The following is an 18,911-nucleotide window of genomic DNA, read 5'->3' on the forward strand; positions in this document are numbered from 1 at the left end:
AATGGTAACTTTCTCCTAGTGTATAGCAAATACTACCAGAGGTGATCATAGTGTAGTTGTGACTGTAGCCAAATCAGTGTAACCCTGTTTTATGAAGCCAAAGCCTAACCATACCAAGGATTATTGTCACTGCAAGGTATCTAGCTTATGGTAGAATCAAGCTGAGGGTTATGAATGTTACAGCTCATCTTAAAGCATAATTAGAAGATTGCACTAAATATTCTTTAAATAACAAAAATAATGACATTTGCCCCAATTCTAAGTTATGCTTATCGTGAGGTCTGAACTTAAATTAAATAGTCTGGAAGCTGGAAAGGTTGCTCTCTCTCTGCTCCCCCAGTCTTTCTTGTACTTAATATTTTTTCTGCTAAAGACCTAAGTATCCTAAAGAGAGCAAACGTTTTACATATACATTAAGTGATTTTGAAATGTATATGAAGTAAAATACAGTATTTGAGCTTGCATTTTTTTTTCTTCCCTCTTAACACTTTCCCAGTGTTTTTAAAGGAAACTGGGATGCAATTAGATGCTGTGAGCAGCTTTTGAGCAATGATGACGAATCACTTATGGTTTGAGTCAACTCCAATTTCTGTTTTAGCTGGATTCTGCAAATTATTTTTTTTGCTTCTACTTGAAACAAATAATCTGTTGTGTCATGGGAAGGTTGGCCATTGTAACTATTACAACATTGATTTGCATATACCTTTTTGTTTTCATATTTGGCTGCTGAGAGTTGTAATTTGAATTTGTTACTTATCACAAACAGCTTTTCCCTGTAAAGAGCCTTCCATTTCATTTCAAGTAAATCGTTGTCACATATTAAACTATTACACTATTATTCTTTCAAAATGATACTACTGAGAAATTCAGTCCCTGGGCGTAGGTTTGGAACTCCTGCAAATGTCACTGCTCACTTAATGTTCCTCCAGTAGTTCCTTGTCTCCATTCAAGGCCTCCATATCTCATCTCTGCCACTGAAAGAATGCATTCTACTCAAAGATGAGCAGACTTTATCTGATGAAATCTTTAAAGGGTTTATTGATTTAAAAGAGGAAAAAAAAAAAAGTTTTTTTTGGGCTTTGCAATGTGTGGCTCTTCATATGTTACATGAGCGACTTAGTTAAATTTTTAAAAAGCCAGCTGAGTGAATTTTGTTCCAGAATGTGGAAAAGAGGCTGCCATCTTAATAATTGCCTCTAAGTTTATGATTCACCTTCAGCCTGTGTGTACATTCCAGCTAGCATTGTGACCAGTGCTGATTTAGAGGCTGATGTGCATTTGTTATCAAGAACGTGACTAATGAACCCAAGGAATATTTCTTGAAAAGCAGATTCTTCATCAATGTGATAGCAGATAGCTCAGCAGAACACATTCTTTGAAATGTATAGTATTGCTGTATGCTAAAAAAGCAACTGTGAAAGTGTGTGTGTTACTGTAACTGAAGTTTTGATGCTTCTTGACACCTTCATCTATTAACAGTTGTGTGGAAGGAAGTGGCATATTGAATGCCTGTAGAAAAAACCTGCTTTTCTTTTAGGTAAAGCATCTTACCTCTCAAATCATCATGAATAGAAATAGACTTCTGAAGTGATTAATGTCTCCTGGTACTTCTGTAGGATTCTAAGGTAGTGAATCCCACTGCATTATGCTCATGGCAGACTGTCAGATTTTAGTAAAATAAAGAGCTGCTCTGAATAGAAGGTGTTGAGAAACATACCATTTCACCTTCTCTTGGAAGGAGACTGAAAGCAATAGAGTCTGCTGCTACTTTTGCCCTTGTAATTTAAGACATGTAGTCCACCTTATCAGGAATGATCTTTTTTGGTATGCTTTCTACAGAATGACTCAAGTAATTGGCTGTATTCCTGCAGTCTGTGATAAATAGTTGTTTCTTTTCAGACTTTTAAAGTTCTTTAAATTTTTGTGTGTGTGTTTTGTTTTTGTTTGTTTGTTTTGTTTTTTGTCTATTGCTTACACATACTACCTGCATCTTTTTTAAAAAATAGTAGTGTGTAAACTTGGGTAGATTTGTAAATAGTTTTGTTAATTTCAGGCTTGATACAGTTAGAAGCCAAATCTTAGTACAGCATGTGCAATGATTTTCTTAGGTAAAGTGTTAGCTTTTTCTTTATTAGTTCTTCAAATGAATAGTTATTCCATGCACAGTGGCACAAAAGCTGGGGTGATTTTCTCCTTAGTGTATACCACACCTTCCTTGGTAGTTTGTGGTTTTCTTCTTTATTCTGTGTCACACTGGAAGCTCACATCTAGTTTTTTGTTCCTTATACTTCTTGGATTGTTTTTTTTTGTCTTTATCAGTTTTCCCTGTTTGTGAATTATGCGCTTGACTGTTTTAACTGATGCTTTCTGTGTTATCTGTAATGTCAGAAGCTCCAGAGCTTTTATTCAAATGCAGTAGAACATGGATGATGATCTACAGTGGCAAACTTGTCCAGAAAACCCCCAGCTGCTAAAAAAACATACTGTAGTGGTTGGTGCTAAATAGATTTTTCAAATTATGTTCCTGCTTACCTGGGCAAAATCTCTAGATGACCAGCAATAGTAGTCTGGAAACCAAATATTTACTTGAATTCTGGCAGACACTACGTTTTTGCCACCCAAAGCTTACATTTTGCTTCAGCTTTTGCTTTCCTCTGTAGCACTTCACACCTTCAAAGTCCTAATGGCAAAGACTGCTGTTGGTAATAATTCAGTAGTTCAAATAACTTGTCTAACTAGCAGATTTTGATGGCTGTATTTTAATTGCTTAACTTCAGCTGTTGCCAAAACCAAACCTGTCGAGTGAGTTGATGAAAAACTTGATGCAGTTGATTAATGTCAGGAAGTGTTTGTGTAGAAAATACTTTGTAATAGGTGTGAAACACCTTGTTTGTTCTCTTCACTGGTATGGTCCTATCAGTGGAAGTATGAAGATTCCTGACGTGTAATTATTTAAGATGTCATACTTCTGATTTGCATGCAATGATTCTTGCAACACTCAAAAGTTTAAAATGCTGAAAAAATGTTATTTACAATTTAACTTCAAAATTACCATACTTACTAACAAAATACAGCCATTATACTCAGAAGAGATTCTCTGCCCGCGTTAGGGTTGGCATAATCTTTGTTGAAATGTCTGTTGGTAATACATTGTGAGTTACAAGCCCATCTTTTCCCTACCGAATTTCAGTAAATACAATGATGTTGTTTAAACTTAAAGTTTGCAACAAGAAAAAAAAATGGTTTGCATTATAAATTAAGATATATACTTAGTAGAACTACTGAGTAGAGTTACTGAGGCAAAAGTTATGTCTCTCTCCTCGGGTAAGTTTGCAGTTGAATGGTAGTTGAGAATTTCATTGGCACTTGTGTTGTTAACCTGTCATGGCCTTTTACTGTTGTCTGTTTTGTCAGAATGTATTAGGCTTGCATAGTCATCAGGGAAGTGTTTATTAGAGGAGAGCAGTGCAGCTGCTCCAGTCAGTATTGGGCAGAGAAGTGGCAATTAAAATGATTAGGCAAAAGTCAGAATTGAAACTGGTAAAGCAGAGCATTTTATTGAAGGTTGATTATCCTAATTATTAGATTTTATACTTGCACAGAACACTTCAGAAACTTCAAATGCACAATGGAACAACAAGCCTTCTCACCTCTTAATAAGCTTATAATAACATGATAGTTTACACAGATCAATGGTTGTGTGCAAGGAAAAAAGACCTTTCTCTCAGTTTGAAAGCTTAGGTTCTGGGTTCAGAAATTCCAGTCAATAAATATCAGTATTGCTCGAAATGAAGATCTGTGTCCTGGCTGTATTGCATCCGTTCTCATTCTACTCTTAATTTTCTAAACATTTTCTGATTCTTTTCAGGGTTTTTAATTTACCAGTGCTTTTAGTTCTAACTGCCATTAATATGGAAATGCAGCTCTTAACAAGTGATTGTTCTGAGCTTTCTGCATTGGCCTTTAGCTTGGTTATCTGAGCCGTTAGCTGTACTAAAAGGTCTGTAATGCCCAGCGTTAAGGCCTTAGATCTTGTTACTGCTGCTAAATAGGATGTCCTGCTTTCTGTCCCGTTCACTTCAGTGTCCCTGTGCATGTCCTTGTCACACGGCGGACAGGCTTGCAAAAGTACTGCCTGTTGGATTAGTTTTTGCCTTCAGTGGAATTACTTTTCTGATATGCTTCAAAGCACGATCACACAAATGCTTATGCTGGCACAAGAAAGGAGATGAGTGAATAAGTGTGGACAGGAGGCAGGGTAGGACTGCTGCTGTGTTGTAGTGTTTGGCTGGCATAAACTATCATAACTTTCTGTGTGGATACCTGATCCAGGCAGAAACTGCTAGCAGTTTTTCAAAGCATTGTAGCAAACCAGAAAGGCACAGCTGTTGGTAGGGAGTAGAAAACTGTTAGCTGCTGGTTTCCAACATACACAGTAGTGTATCAGCAGTTCTCTGCTGTGTCAGATTGTGTGAGTGCTGCAGCTGTGACACTGCAGATGAGGTGGGTGACCAGACATTTCTGTCCTCTAGTTTTAGGGTCACTTTAAATAGGAGCCATAAGAAAAAATGTTTACCAAACAATAAACTTTCTGCATGACTTAAGGTTTTCGTGGGTCATGTTATCTTAAATTTTGTTTCAGGTACATCTCTGCATCTTAATTGCTTGTAAACATGGCTGGTCAAATAATCATTGAAGTGTTACGTGTTTATGCAGTCAAGCAACTAGTTTGCTTGCAGTGCTGTAGGAGAACAAATGACAAGTAATTAATATCCTTCTTAAGTAGTGCCACAATTGTTGTACAAAGGGTAGTCCAATGACAAATTTGTTATGGCCAAAACTGATTGCAAAACATTTAAAGTTGTTTCTCACACATTATTTTTCTTCGTCTTTATATGTTGCCAAAGTGTCTTAATGAATAATCATTAAATTCTTAAGAGATATTCAGTGGGATCAGGGCAGTGGTGTGTCTATCCCAATACTCTGTCTCTCATGGTGGCAAAAGAACATGCTATTTAGGGATTTTGTTAGCCTGGCTATTTTATGCAGTCCATACCACTCATTTCCCCCCCCGCATTCATAATTGTTGTTTTAGAAATATCAGAGGGGACCTCACTGCCCTATTTCTTTTGATCTCTTATTATTCCTTCATGTCTCCTGGCAGGCTTCACTATCTTCAGTGTAAAGAAGTGTCTCTTTTTTTCTGGCATCTTTTTAAAACTGACTTCTGTTAGTAGGTGGCTTTTGTTTTTGGCTGGTGTAGAGAGTATGATGTGTTTGTAGTTGTCCCTTGCTCTGTCCCTCAACAGGTATGGCTAAGGACCATAATCATGTTCCTGCTTGGTTTTCCTTTGATAGATTTAAAGAAGTGCCAACTTCTTTTAGCATCTTCATGTAACAGAAGCTCTTTATTTTAGTAATCATCCTAGTAACCAGTCTTTCACATTAAAAATTACTCTTATAATTATGCCCAGAGGTAAACTTAATGTTCTAGCTGAGAGGTTTAGTTGGCATCTGGTTCTGAGTTGTTCAAACTCTGATTTTTATTACTAGGAGGAATAATTGCTACAAAGAAGGTGTCTGTGGGTGAACTTAGTAGCTTTCCTAAAAACTTTTATGAAGATGCATTTTTTACCTTGTGGACTTAGTGTAGGAGATGAAAAACACGGTGGAGAAATAGGATTTCCCTTCTGAATTTCACAGTGGATTAAAGCTCTTAGTCTTGATTGCTAAATATGTCTATTCTGAATCTTTGTCGGATATAAAACTTCTGTAGAAAGCTCAAAATAATAAATTAAATAATACTGTGAATATTTTAAATCCTTAATATTTGTCAGTTCAGATCTTTCCGAAGGAGTCCAGTTGGATCCTCTGTAATCAAGAGAGCGAGAGCAAAAGCAAATGTGGTGTGAATTTAAAAAAAAAATCTCTTCACAGAGAAGAAAGTTTATTCACTCTCTCTTTTGTACTAACACTAATTAGTCAAGCTCCTCCAAATTTTGTATTTGTATGTATGTGCAAGGTGTAAGTTGTGTTCAAATGGATGGAACTTTATGCTTAAGTTTGCCTATTGGCATATATGACTTCATTTATTAATGAAGCTGCTATTTATAATCTTATGTATACATGAGGCTTAGTGTTTCCTAAAGCAAACTTTATACTCAATATATTGCATAAAGGTTGGTCTTATGAGTAAAGTCTTGTTTTGCATGGCTTCTATAAAGCATGTTAACTTACTTGATTACCAATTCTTGGTAGCTCTAATAAACAGTTATCTTCAGGAATTCAATATATAATATAATATAGTAAGTAAGTCAACACACATCAACATGTACTTATAACCTTTATGCTTCTTGTGCCACAGAACTTCATATTGGTTGTGAATTCAGAGATCTGTTGTTAGCTAGATGGTCAAGAAATAAAATCTACAAGTAGCTAGGAGTAGTAACTTAAGCGTTCCATTTGCTTATAGCCACCCCAGCTTGTGATATTATGCAAGTTGAATTTTATCTGGCCAGGCGGCGTGCAGATCAAAATAGAGATCAGTACAACTTCTTTGCCTGATGTAGTATTTTTCAGTACGCATAGCAGCTAGTTTTGCTCAAGTACTGTAATTTTTCTTAGGCTTTTTCTTGGCTGCCTTTTCACATCCAAGACAACAAGAAGTTTGTTCTTTGCTTGGAAAAAACAGAGTGGCTCAGCTTATACTGACATAAGAAAAGACAGGATGTGCCACACAAATGTGAATAGGGCAGCACTTATATCTTGCCCTCTGCACTGTAGTCAGTGTTATTTCAGTAATAACTCAAGGCTTTTGTTTTTCTCCCTTCATCACTTCAAATGATTTGATGAACTTTCTTCTTTCCTTTTTGTCTTTCAATGACACTTCAGAATATCCTGGTAGGTATTTATTGTATTCTCAATATTTACTTTTAAACCCAAATGTGCAGTCTCCCATACACAGAAAAATATTTTGGAAAGAAATTTTAAAACAGTTAAAGGCAACTAAAGGGCTTACCCTGCCTACTCTGGGATCAGTGGTGGATTTGCTCAGGCCTCTGGCTTCTGCAAAGCACTTGAGTTTGTGCATCAGTGCTCTGCTGAGTGGAAGCCATAGTGGACCTGCACATTCGCTTGGGTAAGTGCCATAGCTACTTATCATTGCTGAGAAGATAGTGGTTACAGATATAGGATGTTTGTACTTGACTGAGGAAAATCTTGGATTATGGTGTGTCAGATACTTTGTTTCGTGTTGTTAATACTCTGTGAGATACTAACCTCATCGTAATTCATGATTCAAACACGTTAAAGATGTACCGACACTTCTGGATACTAACACACCAAGGTTCATTCACAGAAGAGCCTAGAGGTGCAATTTGTGGATGGTTTGAGTGTTTTGGAATAACCTCTGTGAGTTACAATGTAGTTTTTGATTTACATATTTGTGTTTTGAATCCGGGGGTTGGGGGTGGTGAAGAAGCGGGGATAAATAATAACAGTCTTTATTAATCTCTTTGGGGTAATTTGTTTTAGTTGTCACAGATGACAAATTGTGGGTTTTCTTTCATTCTAGGTTCAAAGGACCTTGTGGTAAAAGCACAGGTTTTAGCTGGTGGTAGAGGAAAAGGAACATTTGAAGGTGGCCTCAAGGGAGGAGTGAAAATAGTTTTTTCGTAAGTTCTTTCTAAATTGTCTGACCAAGTGGAAAAGCTACAAAGTTTCACATTATGAATTGAACCTGTGGATCAGTTTAAAATCAGTATTTAATTATTAACCTTAAAATAACAAAAATTAGATAAGATTTTTTTAATGCTACTTCTGTTTTTCCAGCAGTTTCTTTGTCACATTCTGAGCTTCTTTTATTCTAGTCCAGAAGAAGCAAAAGATATCTCCTCCAAAATGATTGGAAAGAAGTTGTTTACCAAGCAGACAGGAGAAAAGGGCAGGATATGCAATCAAGTATTTATCTGTGAGCGCAGATATCCCAGGAGAGAATACTATTTTGCAATAACAATGGAAAGGTCGTTTCAAGTGAGTAATATTAGAAATAGTAAGTAAAAAAAAAAAGTAAACTAATTAACTTGTTATAGCTGAATTACAAAAAAAGAACCCTCAGTACTCTTTACTGTGGTAGTCACTTGGTTTTGAAAGTCAGGAATATACATGAGCTAAAATCTGATTCCCAGTATCTCTGACTATATGATTGCCTTAGTGTTTAAATGCCTTAGAAATGTAATGCTACAATTTAAATTTAAGGAATAAGAAATTAATATCAGTAGCCCAGCTGAAGTTCAGAGTCATATGGCTGAAGGGGAGATGGGTAGAATGGGGGGCTTATTTTAATTTTGGTTTTAGTTTGTGCTTTATCTACCAGGTATTCATACTGGAGTTGTGTTTAAAAATACAGCTCTGTATGTACATGTACACACCAATTACAGAGTGTTAGGAACAAGATAAGTAGAAGTGTTTTGGAAGAGCTCTTGGTTCTGGATTAATCAAACATCCTTTTTCCCAGTATATGGAGGTTCCTAGAGGTGCATAGGTGAGTCCCTCAATTTTGAGAGCACTGGCAGCTTTCTTATGCTAATACTTGTTCAGGAGCTGGTAAGAAGATTTGGGCCTACAGGTCTGTCTTCGGAGCTTTCAGGAAGATGAAAACCATAGTCTGTCCTGCTTGTGTGTTCTGTATGTGTGGATTTCTAGTTTTTTAGACTAGAATTCAAACCCAGTTCCTGAAATGTGTCGATGTATTTTCTGACATTATGGAGCATCGAGTATGAATTGCTAAATAACTTCAGCAAAGCCATGGTAAAGCAGATCTTGGAACTTTATTTTCTGAAGCTCAAAAAGAATTGAGGCTGGTCTATCTGGATACTTAAGAGTTTGCAGAGGCACTACTTTTGGTAATTTGAGGACTATCTTTGGCATGAGTATGAAATAATTTTCTGTGGAGAAATGAGGAAACTAGTCTTACTCTTGTTATTTTTTTTTTACTGCAAAGCAAGGGATTTAATATTGTATATGTTCCTTTCTCTTTCTCTGTAGTGTTCTTTCTGATAGGAAAGTATTAGTTGTATTGGCTTTTACTACAGTTATGTGACTCGGGCACCTACATTCTGTTAAACTCTATAATAAAGCTGTGAAGATCCAAATATTACTGTTCACACCCCAGATTTACCACAAGGTGGCATGAAAAGACTGTAAATGCCTGGATTTTATAGTCTTTAAATTGTGTACTATTCAAGCAAGCATCCTTATGGAAATAAAACCTCTTCTTTTAGGGAGGGAAAAATGTCTGTAAAATATTTGAAAGTGGAACTTGATGTCTTGGGTACTGTTTGCTAACAGGGGCAGGACTTCATATGTTTTCAGCAAAACTGTTCACTTTGGCCAATTCTATGGAACAATGAGTTATTTTTATAATGTGTTTGTAACTTCTTGACTCTGTTCAAGATACAGATATCCAGAAACGTTCATTGTGTTGAACCTTGCTATTAGGTGTAGGATAATTCACCATCTGTGTTTCTGTTCAGAAGGATAGTGATGGGAGGAGAGTGGTGTGATTATTGTTCTCTGAACTACTTTCTGTAGTTAATTGTCAACAGTTATAAGACTGTTAAATGTTTAAGACCTGTGCTGATACAAAATCCTGCCTTAGTACCACCAGCTGTCAGAATCCATGCAGGGGTGGTGATAAGGGAAGGTAGGTTGAGATGATAAAAGTGAGTATGTCTTTACTGTAAACTGGAGGACTGTTCCCATGTGGAGAGCTTTTTAGATTCTGTGGTAGTGAGTCCTGGATGCTTTTGTTGATGTTTAGTTAGCTTTTTTTTTTTAAAAAAAAAATCTCTGCTGCAAGTGTTACAAATCCTGTTTTTTTAATTTCTTTTATTACTGAGTAACTGAGGGCTGGTTTGTCAGAACTTTGTGACTTATTTTCGGTGATGGCTCTAGTTGTTGAGCTTTGTGATTCTACTCAACAGGAATAGTTTGCAGTCATGTGTCACTAAGCTCTGCAGACCTAGATTGGTTCTTGGAGTTGGTGAAGTGTATAAATGGCTATCATTCAACGTGTGTTTGTGTAGGGGTGACTGGAGAAGAGGGAGGTGAGACGGCTGTTCTTTTTTTGGTGACAACCTAGAACATAAAATGCATATGATTACCTAATTGAAGCTTTCAAAATTTAGAGCTAGTGTGTCCTAAGTGCTCTCTTGCTACAGTATATATAAAAAGGAAAGTTTTCCTTGCTAAAAGAAATTCAACCCAACATACACCTTAACATTTGGAAAGTATTATTAAAAGGTTTGATATAGATTTATGAAATAGATAGTAACATTCTCCTCAGGAAGAGCATGCAAGTAAAATGCCTCCCCCCCAAAATATTCCAACTAACAACAAGGTTTTCTTGCTGTGAGGTATCTTATGAGAAGAACTAAGTTTCAATTGTGTGGTATAAAATTACTTATGCTTTTTTTTTTTCCCCTTTTTGTTCTAGGGTCCTGTGCTGATAGGCAGTTCTCAGGGTGGTGTTAATATTGAAGATGTTGCTGCAGAGAATCCTGATGCGATAATTAAGGAACCCATTGATATAGTAGAAGGCATAAAAAAGGAGCAAGCTGTTAGGGTAATTGTTAATGTGGAAAAAGTACACATTAGTGAGGATGGGAGGGTTGCTTCTGAATTTTATAAAGTGTGCATGCATTCAACCTGCTGAGTTGTCTTGTACCCGTTTGACATTTTGAAACAGATTTTAACTAGATATTTAAGTACTTTTAGGAGATTGTCAATGTCAGTCCAACTCTGTGTGGCCACGCTTTATGTAGCTTTTATATAGCTTTGTAAAGGCATAAGATGATAACTTTCTACTAGTTCTTTTTTAGGATAGGTGCCATGTTGTGTATTGAAAACAATCTTTTCAAACCCAAACCAGTTTGTTTTCAGCAAGACTGGAGAGGTTCTAAATCTAAAAATTCATTTGACATTGAAATATTGGCTAAACTGGAACATTACTAATTTTTAACTAAATCAAACCCTGAATATAGTTAACTGATAACCCATCTTTTACTTCCAGCTTGCCCAAAAAATGGGATTTCCTTCGAATCTCGTGGATGAAGCAGCTGAAAATATGATCAAATTATATAATCTCTTTCTGAAATATGATGCTACCATGATAGAAATAAATCCTATGGTGGAAGATGCATCAGGAGTTGGTAATGTTTTTTTCTTCATGTAACAGCTTGACATTTTTGTAAATCAAAGTTAGTTGCTTTGCATTGCTAAAACTTCAGCTTGATACAGTGAGGGGACTTAGCATTAACACGGTATATTGAAAAATGAATTTAATGAAGCATATACATTTGAGAATCTAAGCATAGTAAATACCTGCTCTTAATTGCTACATAGGATCTTAAATTTAAATAGCTTCATTTTTTTATTTATTTAAAAAGAACACATCCTCCACTCTTGAGTGTTTGGCTACCCAGTGTAAGGCATTTCTGGGAACTGTCTTCTCAAAAATGATGAACTGAAACTTGAGCCATCTCGTGTATTCAAAGGTGGTACTGAAAAGGTAACCAGAATAGTAGCACCTTCTGAAAATCTCTGAAGTTTACTACTCGGGCATCAGAATGTCTGATGGAATTTGATATTTGGTGTATTAAAAGACTGTAGGTGTATAAGTGATACCTTGATGTTTGTCAGGTTTTTAGCATATCCAGTTGCAGAATAGTTAATATTCAAGCACAGCCCATTCCCCTCTCACCAAAAAATAAGTCTGTGGAGCATATTTGTACTTGAACTCAGGTATGACAGTTTTAAAATTCAAGCACAAATGTACCTCCTTCATCAAAGCTTAATTACTCTACTGTTACTGTTTTTAAAAAACAATACTGCTTAAATGAACAGTATGGAGCAGTCTCTTTCATATGTTCCTCTTGTCTTGTCGTTTTTATGTTGTCTGTAGCGACGAGTAGAAATTAAGTCCTACCTTTGTACAGACAGAAACTTAGTTCTAATGTAAAAAATACTCTAGGTCTTCCACATAACCTGCTGTATCTGCATGAAATTTACTGTTGTGTGTATTCTTCTGACACCTTTTCTTCCAACTCAGGTGTTATTTCATTGTGTTTCTGTGTGCTTTCATGCATGCAGACACACTATATATTTAATCTAAAAGCAGAAAATGAGGAGGGATTTAAAAAATCCAAAACAGAGACCTGTAGGTATTAATTTTATGCCAATTACTGAAGCATAATTTGCCCAGATTTTGTAAGCTTCTTGGTTTTTAGGCTGTCTCAAGAAATACAGTTGTCTTTGCATTTTATGCAGTTAAAGGGGCTTAACTGATTGTGAGGGTAAACTGGAGAGAATCTTGCATTGAGATGCAGTAACAAGTGTGTATTTTCAGCAAAACTTTTAAGTTTGGACTGCAGGAGCTAGCTGCCAAGTTCGACTTAGCAGAATTTAACATACTCACATAGCAGTTGAGGTATTATTGTGGTGTTAAATGATGTTTGGTTTTTGCTTGCTTATTTTTCCCTTTCAGTGATGTGTATGGATGCAAAGATCAACTTTGACAGTAATTCAGCCTATCGGCAGAAGAAGATCTTTGATATGCAGGATTGGACGCAGGAGGATCAAAGAGACAAGGATGCTGCAAAGGCAGATCTCAACTATATAGGATTGGATGGAAGCATAGGCTGCTTAGGTATGTTCTATTCAAAGAATTTTGAATGACCTAATGAATTTATAAACCAAATTCCTACATGTTATCTTTATTCTCATATAGTTAATGGTGCTGGCTTAGCTATGGCCACAATGGATATAATTAAACTTCACGGCGGAACTCCGGCAAACTTCCTGGATGTTGGTGGTGGTGCTACAGTGCAGCAAGTGACAGAAGCCTTTAAGCTTATTACCTCTGATAAAAAGGTGAGGGAAAAGTTGGCATATCGGGGTCCTACACAGTTGTAACACAGGCTATGAGTTGAAAGACAATGCTTAGTGCATGTAAAAACATATTTTTATAAGCACAGAATTAAAAAGGGAAGAAAATGAAGATGTTAGCTTAACTTTGGTGCAAGTGAAGAAGGCCTGAAAACCTGTTGAACTTTTTTCCCTTTTATAAAATAGGTTTTTTGTGTAGTCAGTAGCCAGTTTTGTGTCTTCCATTTGAAGTTATGGCTGTATTTGAATCTTTCCAGAAATACTTGAGTCAGAAACTCCACAGCTGCTGTTTAAACAGAAATCACTATTGGTACTGATTTCCACATTTCTTTGGGGGGCCTGATTTGCAGCTGGGTCTGTTTTGGACATAGAGTTGTAGAGATGAATGTTAACAGTGCTGTCCACAGACTAGTTTCTAAGGTACTAGTTATATGTAATGTAAAATAAAATAACTTTGCAATGTACTTGGAAGGGCATGAATGTTTTATCCTATCAGAAGTTATTATTAAAATAATAAATTGATTGAAATGAGAGAAAGAGCTTTATCATCCCAGAAGGACGAGAGGACTGAATTGATGGCCTACAAAGAGGTTCCCAGTGGGAACTTGTGGGCAGTTTAGGACTTTCTAAAATGAAAGAAAAATGTGAAGAAGAGGTAGCTGAAAAAATGGGAATGAGTTGCAGGACTTAATAATGGCATGCTACTTTTACATTTTAATTTCATGCATCACTTGCTAATCTTTGGAAAAGGCCAGAAGCAAAGTGTGAGTGATGTTACAGATAAACTTAGACTCTTCCCCATTGGAAAGTTTTTTGTTAAAGAATGCAGGGTCTGACATGGTCTTTGAGAGTGTTACAGCATTATTTAGATTTGAAAAGACCCTTAAGATCACAGAGTCAGCCATAAATCTAGCACTGTGAAATCCAGATGTCCCTAAGCACCATGTCGGGACATCTTTTAAATTCCTCTCTGAGCAGCCTGTTCCGGTGTGTGACACCCCTTTTGGTGGATAATTTTTTCCTTGTATGCAAGCTAAATCTCCCTTGGCACAACTTGAGGCCATTTCCTCTTGTTCTATCACTTGTTACTTGGCAGAAGAGACCAACCCCCACCTGGCTACAATGTCTTTTCAGGTAGTTGTAGAGAGTGATGAGATCTCCTCTCAGCCTCCTTTTCTCCAGTCTAAACTACCTCCATTCCTTCAGTTCATTCCTCGTAAGACTTGTTCTTTCTTCACATTCTTCCAACAAACTGAGGAAAAAGTGAGTGGGACAGGCACAGAGCATGCAAATTACAGACAGAAGAGGAGAAGAAAGAAGGAAGAATGTGGAGGTTGTTTATCTGGGACAAGTTCTTGTAATTCCACGTCTCTGCTGATGCAAGGACAAGGGGGTATCTGAACAGACTTCTTAAATATATTTTTCTCCTTCTGCTTTCATTCAGCTGCTTACTGTTTTATCAAAAAACAATGACTGTGGCTGAGATTCCTGGTGCTGGAAGTCAAACAAGAATACAGCCCATGGACTGCACCTCTGGCTGACACTGGGTTCAGTTCAGGGATTGTTTAGAACATCCCTCTGGGGTGACAGTCTAAGTTGCTTCTGCCCTTTAGGTAGCAAAAGCAAGAATGGTGTTGCACAGATGGCCTAGTCTAGTTGCAAGATAATGAGAACAAAGCTACTGTTTATTAACCAGTTACGTGTTAATTTTTTGTCTTGTTGAGTTTATCCTCCAAGGCTGTCTACCCATTTCTGCTCCTACTTTATTTCATCTGTCACCATTAACTGTAATTGTTTTATCCCTCCTTTCCACTACTTGCATGGGACAAGACTTCCCTTTAGCTTCAGGCTTAGTCCTCCTGAATAAAACATTTTTAATAAAAACATGTACTGTATAAACAATGTCTTGTGTATGAGTTTTGTAAATTTTCTCTGTTCTTTAGCATGGCTTCTTCAGTATATGGAGGTGCTACTACAGGAGGTAGTCTATCTAGAAATAGAAAGATAAACAGTTGACAAATAAAGTTATTAAGTAACTTTACTTAATTTTCATCTGTTTTATCTTCTTTAAGAAAATCAAGCAGCTCTCTCATAATCATGCCTGGAATATTCTGAAGTAACACACAGATTTGGATTTGTAGAGAAGATAGGTGTTTCTTTTCAAGCAGCTACACAGAATACACACTGTGAGTAAGAGAAATGGCTGTTGCCTGCAACTTCTGCTGGACTGAAGGACAACGTGGAAGTTTCCTGGGACAGGCATTTTTGCAATAGGGTCTTCCTGCAGTAACTGTTCTGTATACAACTTCCTAGAACTGTACTTCTGTTGCTGATGCTCTCTAGAACATCGGTGTTCAGTCTTTTGCAAAGTGCTTGATTACACTTCTGGAGCTTGAATTTTCTTTAGACTGGAAGTCTGAGTGGTGCATTTATCTAATGTGCCTCTGGCCATTTTTAACATGAACATTGTAATTGATTCTGTAGGTACTGGCTATTCTGGTAAATATTTTTGGTGGCATAATGCGATGTGATGTGATAGCACAAGGCATCGTTATGGCAGTGAAGGATTTGGATCTCAAGATACCTATTGTGGTACGGTTGCAAGGTGAGTGTCCTTCAGTACATGTTAAATATATTTCTGTACATGTTGAATGTGTTTCTATCCATGTTCTTGAGCTTATATATTGATTAGCAAGTTGCCTGTAAGCTAGAGACTATGGAAAAAGAAGGCAAACCTTGAATTTAGATGATGAGGATTGGCATGGTAATAAAAAGAGATTTCCTGCTTTTATCACTACTAATGTGTTTGTCTTCTAGATTTATTTACTAACTTTTTAAACAGGCTTCCTAGAAAATAATGAGAATACTCTGGTTGTAGTAGTCTCTTGTTCTGTAAGAGTGGCATTTTATCTCTTTCTTGAGGTACACGAGTTGATGATGCCAAAGCTTTAATAACAGCAAGTGGCCTCAAAATCCTTGCATGTGATGACTTGGATGAAGCTGCAAAAATGGTAAGATAGTGGTTACTTCTATTATTTTCAGAACATAGTGTCTGTTGCAGAAAGCTGGAACTCAGTTCAGTCAGCTAAAGTAGCTTAGGTGCCAATTATGAGGGCCTGAAGCAGGTTAAAAAGAGGTTTTTTAAAAAAATAAAACAGATAAATGACCAGATCAGTCACTCTCCTTAGTTGGGGAATGGGTAGGAGCTTAGCTTTATTAATTGGAAGAAAAGACTTAAATTAGGGTAGCTAAAAAATGCGATGTAACACTTCCTTTGATAGACTGCTGTCTTTCAGTGTGCATGACTAAAGCCAAGCATAGTTGATCACCCTGCTGCCCCATAGGGTAATTTTTTGTGTATGTGTATATGTGTTATTTCCTGGGATTGGAGCTCTAGAGGCAGCTGTGGATTACTTGGAGGAAGAACTTGCTTAGCTTGACAGTAGAGCCCTCTGTTTTAAGGAATAGTTTTAAGTCTTGCTAGACTGATCAAACTTTGTTTAGGTCAGTGGAAATCTTCCTTAGGAGTACATATGGATCTTTAACCTATATTGCATCTAGATAATGCATCTCCTAAAGCTGCTACTAAATCTGAAGTTCTTAGCTGAATCATGGAACCATGCAAATTGAGTTAAAATTAGTTTTGTCACCGTAAGTTATCCATAGAACCACTTTTTGAGAGGGTTATAATTGTTTTTATATGATGGCCATAGGTAGTTTCTTAAACAGGGTAAGATGTGCCATGGTACCGTGAGTGGAATAAACAAATGGATGAGGATAGATCAGAGTAATAAGCAGAGCAGCTGAAGCAGTGATGTTAAAAGTATTTTCTTCTACCTGAATATTCAGCAGATGTCTGTAAATTATTCTGGCTAACTGGTATTTTAGGTGCTTTTGAAATTAGGTACTGCAGGCAGGAAAAACATACTACAAACATGTTGCAACAGTGAAGATAAACATTTTTGATCTGCAGAAAATTAGAGGGCATCTGATGGATTTTCTGTTAGGGGGAAGGTTACAGTTCTGAGTATTTTTTTCATACAGAACCACTTATTCACTTACAATATTTGATTCTAAGCAGTAAAAAATTCGTAGAGGTTTTGGTTTACTGTGCAAGACAATTTGAGGCTCCATATAGTGTTAAAATAATATTCAGAAATGTTTGTGACAAAAACTTGGAGGAAAAATAGCTTCTAGATGTATAGAGTCTGTTCTGATTAGGTACCCCAGCACCTTCCAAGAAGACACAGTGACACATTAATTTTAGGAGTTGTAACATTTTATCAAGATATTTGGTTGTAAATGAGAGCTAGACATTGTGTAACTGTGTTTTCTAAAAGACTTGACTGATCTTTCATTTAAAAGTGATTAAGCAGTGGACTAAATAATAATCCCCCCTATTTTAAGATTTTGCTGATGACTCTAGCATTACTGTGTTTAAAAAGATTTGTCCAGCTCACTCAAGTTAGGGTTGTTTTGAAATTCTTTATTTTCTCTTTTACAGGTGGTGAAACTCTCTGAAATAGTAAGCTTAGCAAAACAAGCTCAGGTGGATGTTAAATTTCAGTTGCCAATTTGATCTGAGAAATGTCATGCAAGTGTCTAACATGTTCTCTAAAATACTGTGTTCTGCTGGATATTACTCATTTATTTTTTTGTGTGGAGGTTTTGATTGTTTGATGGGCACACAAGCTGAAGTACCTGGTCTTTAATGTTAACATTCAGAATGGTCAGAGTTCTTGTAAAAGTGTGTATTGCTGATATTTAGTCCTTTTTAGTTGTTGTTCTCAAGCCTCCAGCTTCTGCTGCAGAATGTCACTTGCAATATTCTTCTGCGTTGTCCAAAGTAAAGCTTCTGATTGAAAAATAATTAATCTGAAAAAAACTCTGAAGTTACTTTACTTGTAAATTTGTATTAGACATGGTTAAAAGTAAATATGACTAGATTATCTAGTTGTCCATGTGGAGAAAAGTAATAAAACGGTATTTTATATTGGAGACAGTTCTACTTAGCAGTATAACGGACATGAATAAACCAATCATTATTTATAAAACAGGTGCATTTGAACTTGATCAGAAACATATTCAGAAGTGCTTCACTGAAGTGGCTGGTAACTCTTCTGGAAACTGTGTTTAATCACTACAAAATATACTGTAGCACTTAAATTTTCATGATTTCCAGTTCTTGCAAAAAAATAAAAGCATAGTGTAGTTTTATATATGAACAGGCATTTACCAGACTTCAAGGAGACAGAATGCATAGAGAATTAAAATGTCTATTGTACATCACTAATGAAATTGTACATTAATAAATGTCTCCCAAACTTCTGCTGACTTTTTCTTTATATGCCATCATTTTGATAACTTGAATATGCTCATGGATTAAACCATAATTTAAGATAGCAAGCCAGAAGCTTTTTAGGAGTAAATTTACTACAGCATATATATTCATTTTTTTCCTCCTTGAATTGCGTTGTGTGATTAAAAATATGAACTTGCACTGTGTTGAAAAGCTTGGACATTTACCATGCATGTAACATATTCCTAAGTTGGCCATAACTGATCTCTGCACAAACAAATAGGCAGGAAAATGTTGCTTTCTGGGGAAATGTTGTTTCTATGAACAAGGGTGGTATTAACCACCCATTTTTGTCACAATGCTGTTGATTTTGGCATTACATAGAACCTGGAACTTTTGTGACGATCCAAGTCCACCTCTTAGTTTCCAAATTATGTTAAATTACTGCTACTCATTTTTTGTTTATGTTTTGTAGTTTGGTTTTTTTTTTTAAATGCTGTATTCTTGACTAATGGCTGCATATTTTTATCAGGAAATAATAAAGACTTGTCTACAGTGGGAATTCAAAATGGGAAATCACATAATAAGAACTCATTAAAAACCTGGCTGCTCGTGGCCTGGATGAGCACATGATCTGTTGGATCAAGCACTGGCTGGCTGAATGGGC

At 36.4% G+C, this 18,911-nt stretch overlaps 1 protein-coding gene across 1 annotated transcript in view; it reads left to right on the forward strand.

Annotated features, from left to right (window-relative positions):
* The window catches only part of SUCLA2 (succinate-CoA ligase ADP-forming subunit beta), a 22,797-nt gene extending 4,518 nt beyond the window's left edge, over positions 1 to 18,279 (forward strand). The window contains exons 3-11 of the mRNA XM_051635125.1: positions 7,574 to 7,673; positions 7,869 to 8,031; positions 10,496 to 10,624; positions 11,072 to 11,210; positions 12,545 to 12,706; positions 12,788 to 12,930; positions 15,430 to 15,550; positions 15,868 to 15,956; positions 17,450 to 18,279. Coding sequence (XP_051491085.1) covers positions 7,574 to 7,673; positions 7,869 to 8,031; positions 10,496 to 10,624; positions 11,072 to 11,210; positions 12,545 to 12,706; positions 12,788 to 12,930; positions 15,430 to 15,550; positions 15,868 to 15,956; positions 17,450 to 17,524 — 1,121 coding nt within the window. The 3' untranslated portion in view covers positions 17,525 to 18,279. The remainder of the gene's footprint in view (positions 1 to 7,573; positions 7,674 to 7,868; positions 8,032 to 10,495; positions 10,625 to 11,071; positions 11,211 to 12,544; positions 12,707 to 12,787; positions 12,931 to 15,429; positions 15,551 to 15,867; positions 15,957 to 17,449) is intronic.
* The last annotated feature ends 632 nt before the right edge of the window (positions 18,280 to 18,911 follow it).

The sequence above is a fragment of the Apus apus genome, chromosome 1 (assembly GCF_020740795.1).
Source record: "Apus apus isolate bApuApu2 chromosome 1, bApuApu2.pri.cur, whole genome shotgun sequence".
NCBI lineage: Eukaryota > Metazoa > Chordata > Aves > Apodiformes > Apodidae > Apus > Apus apus.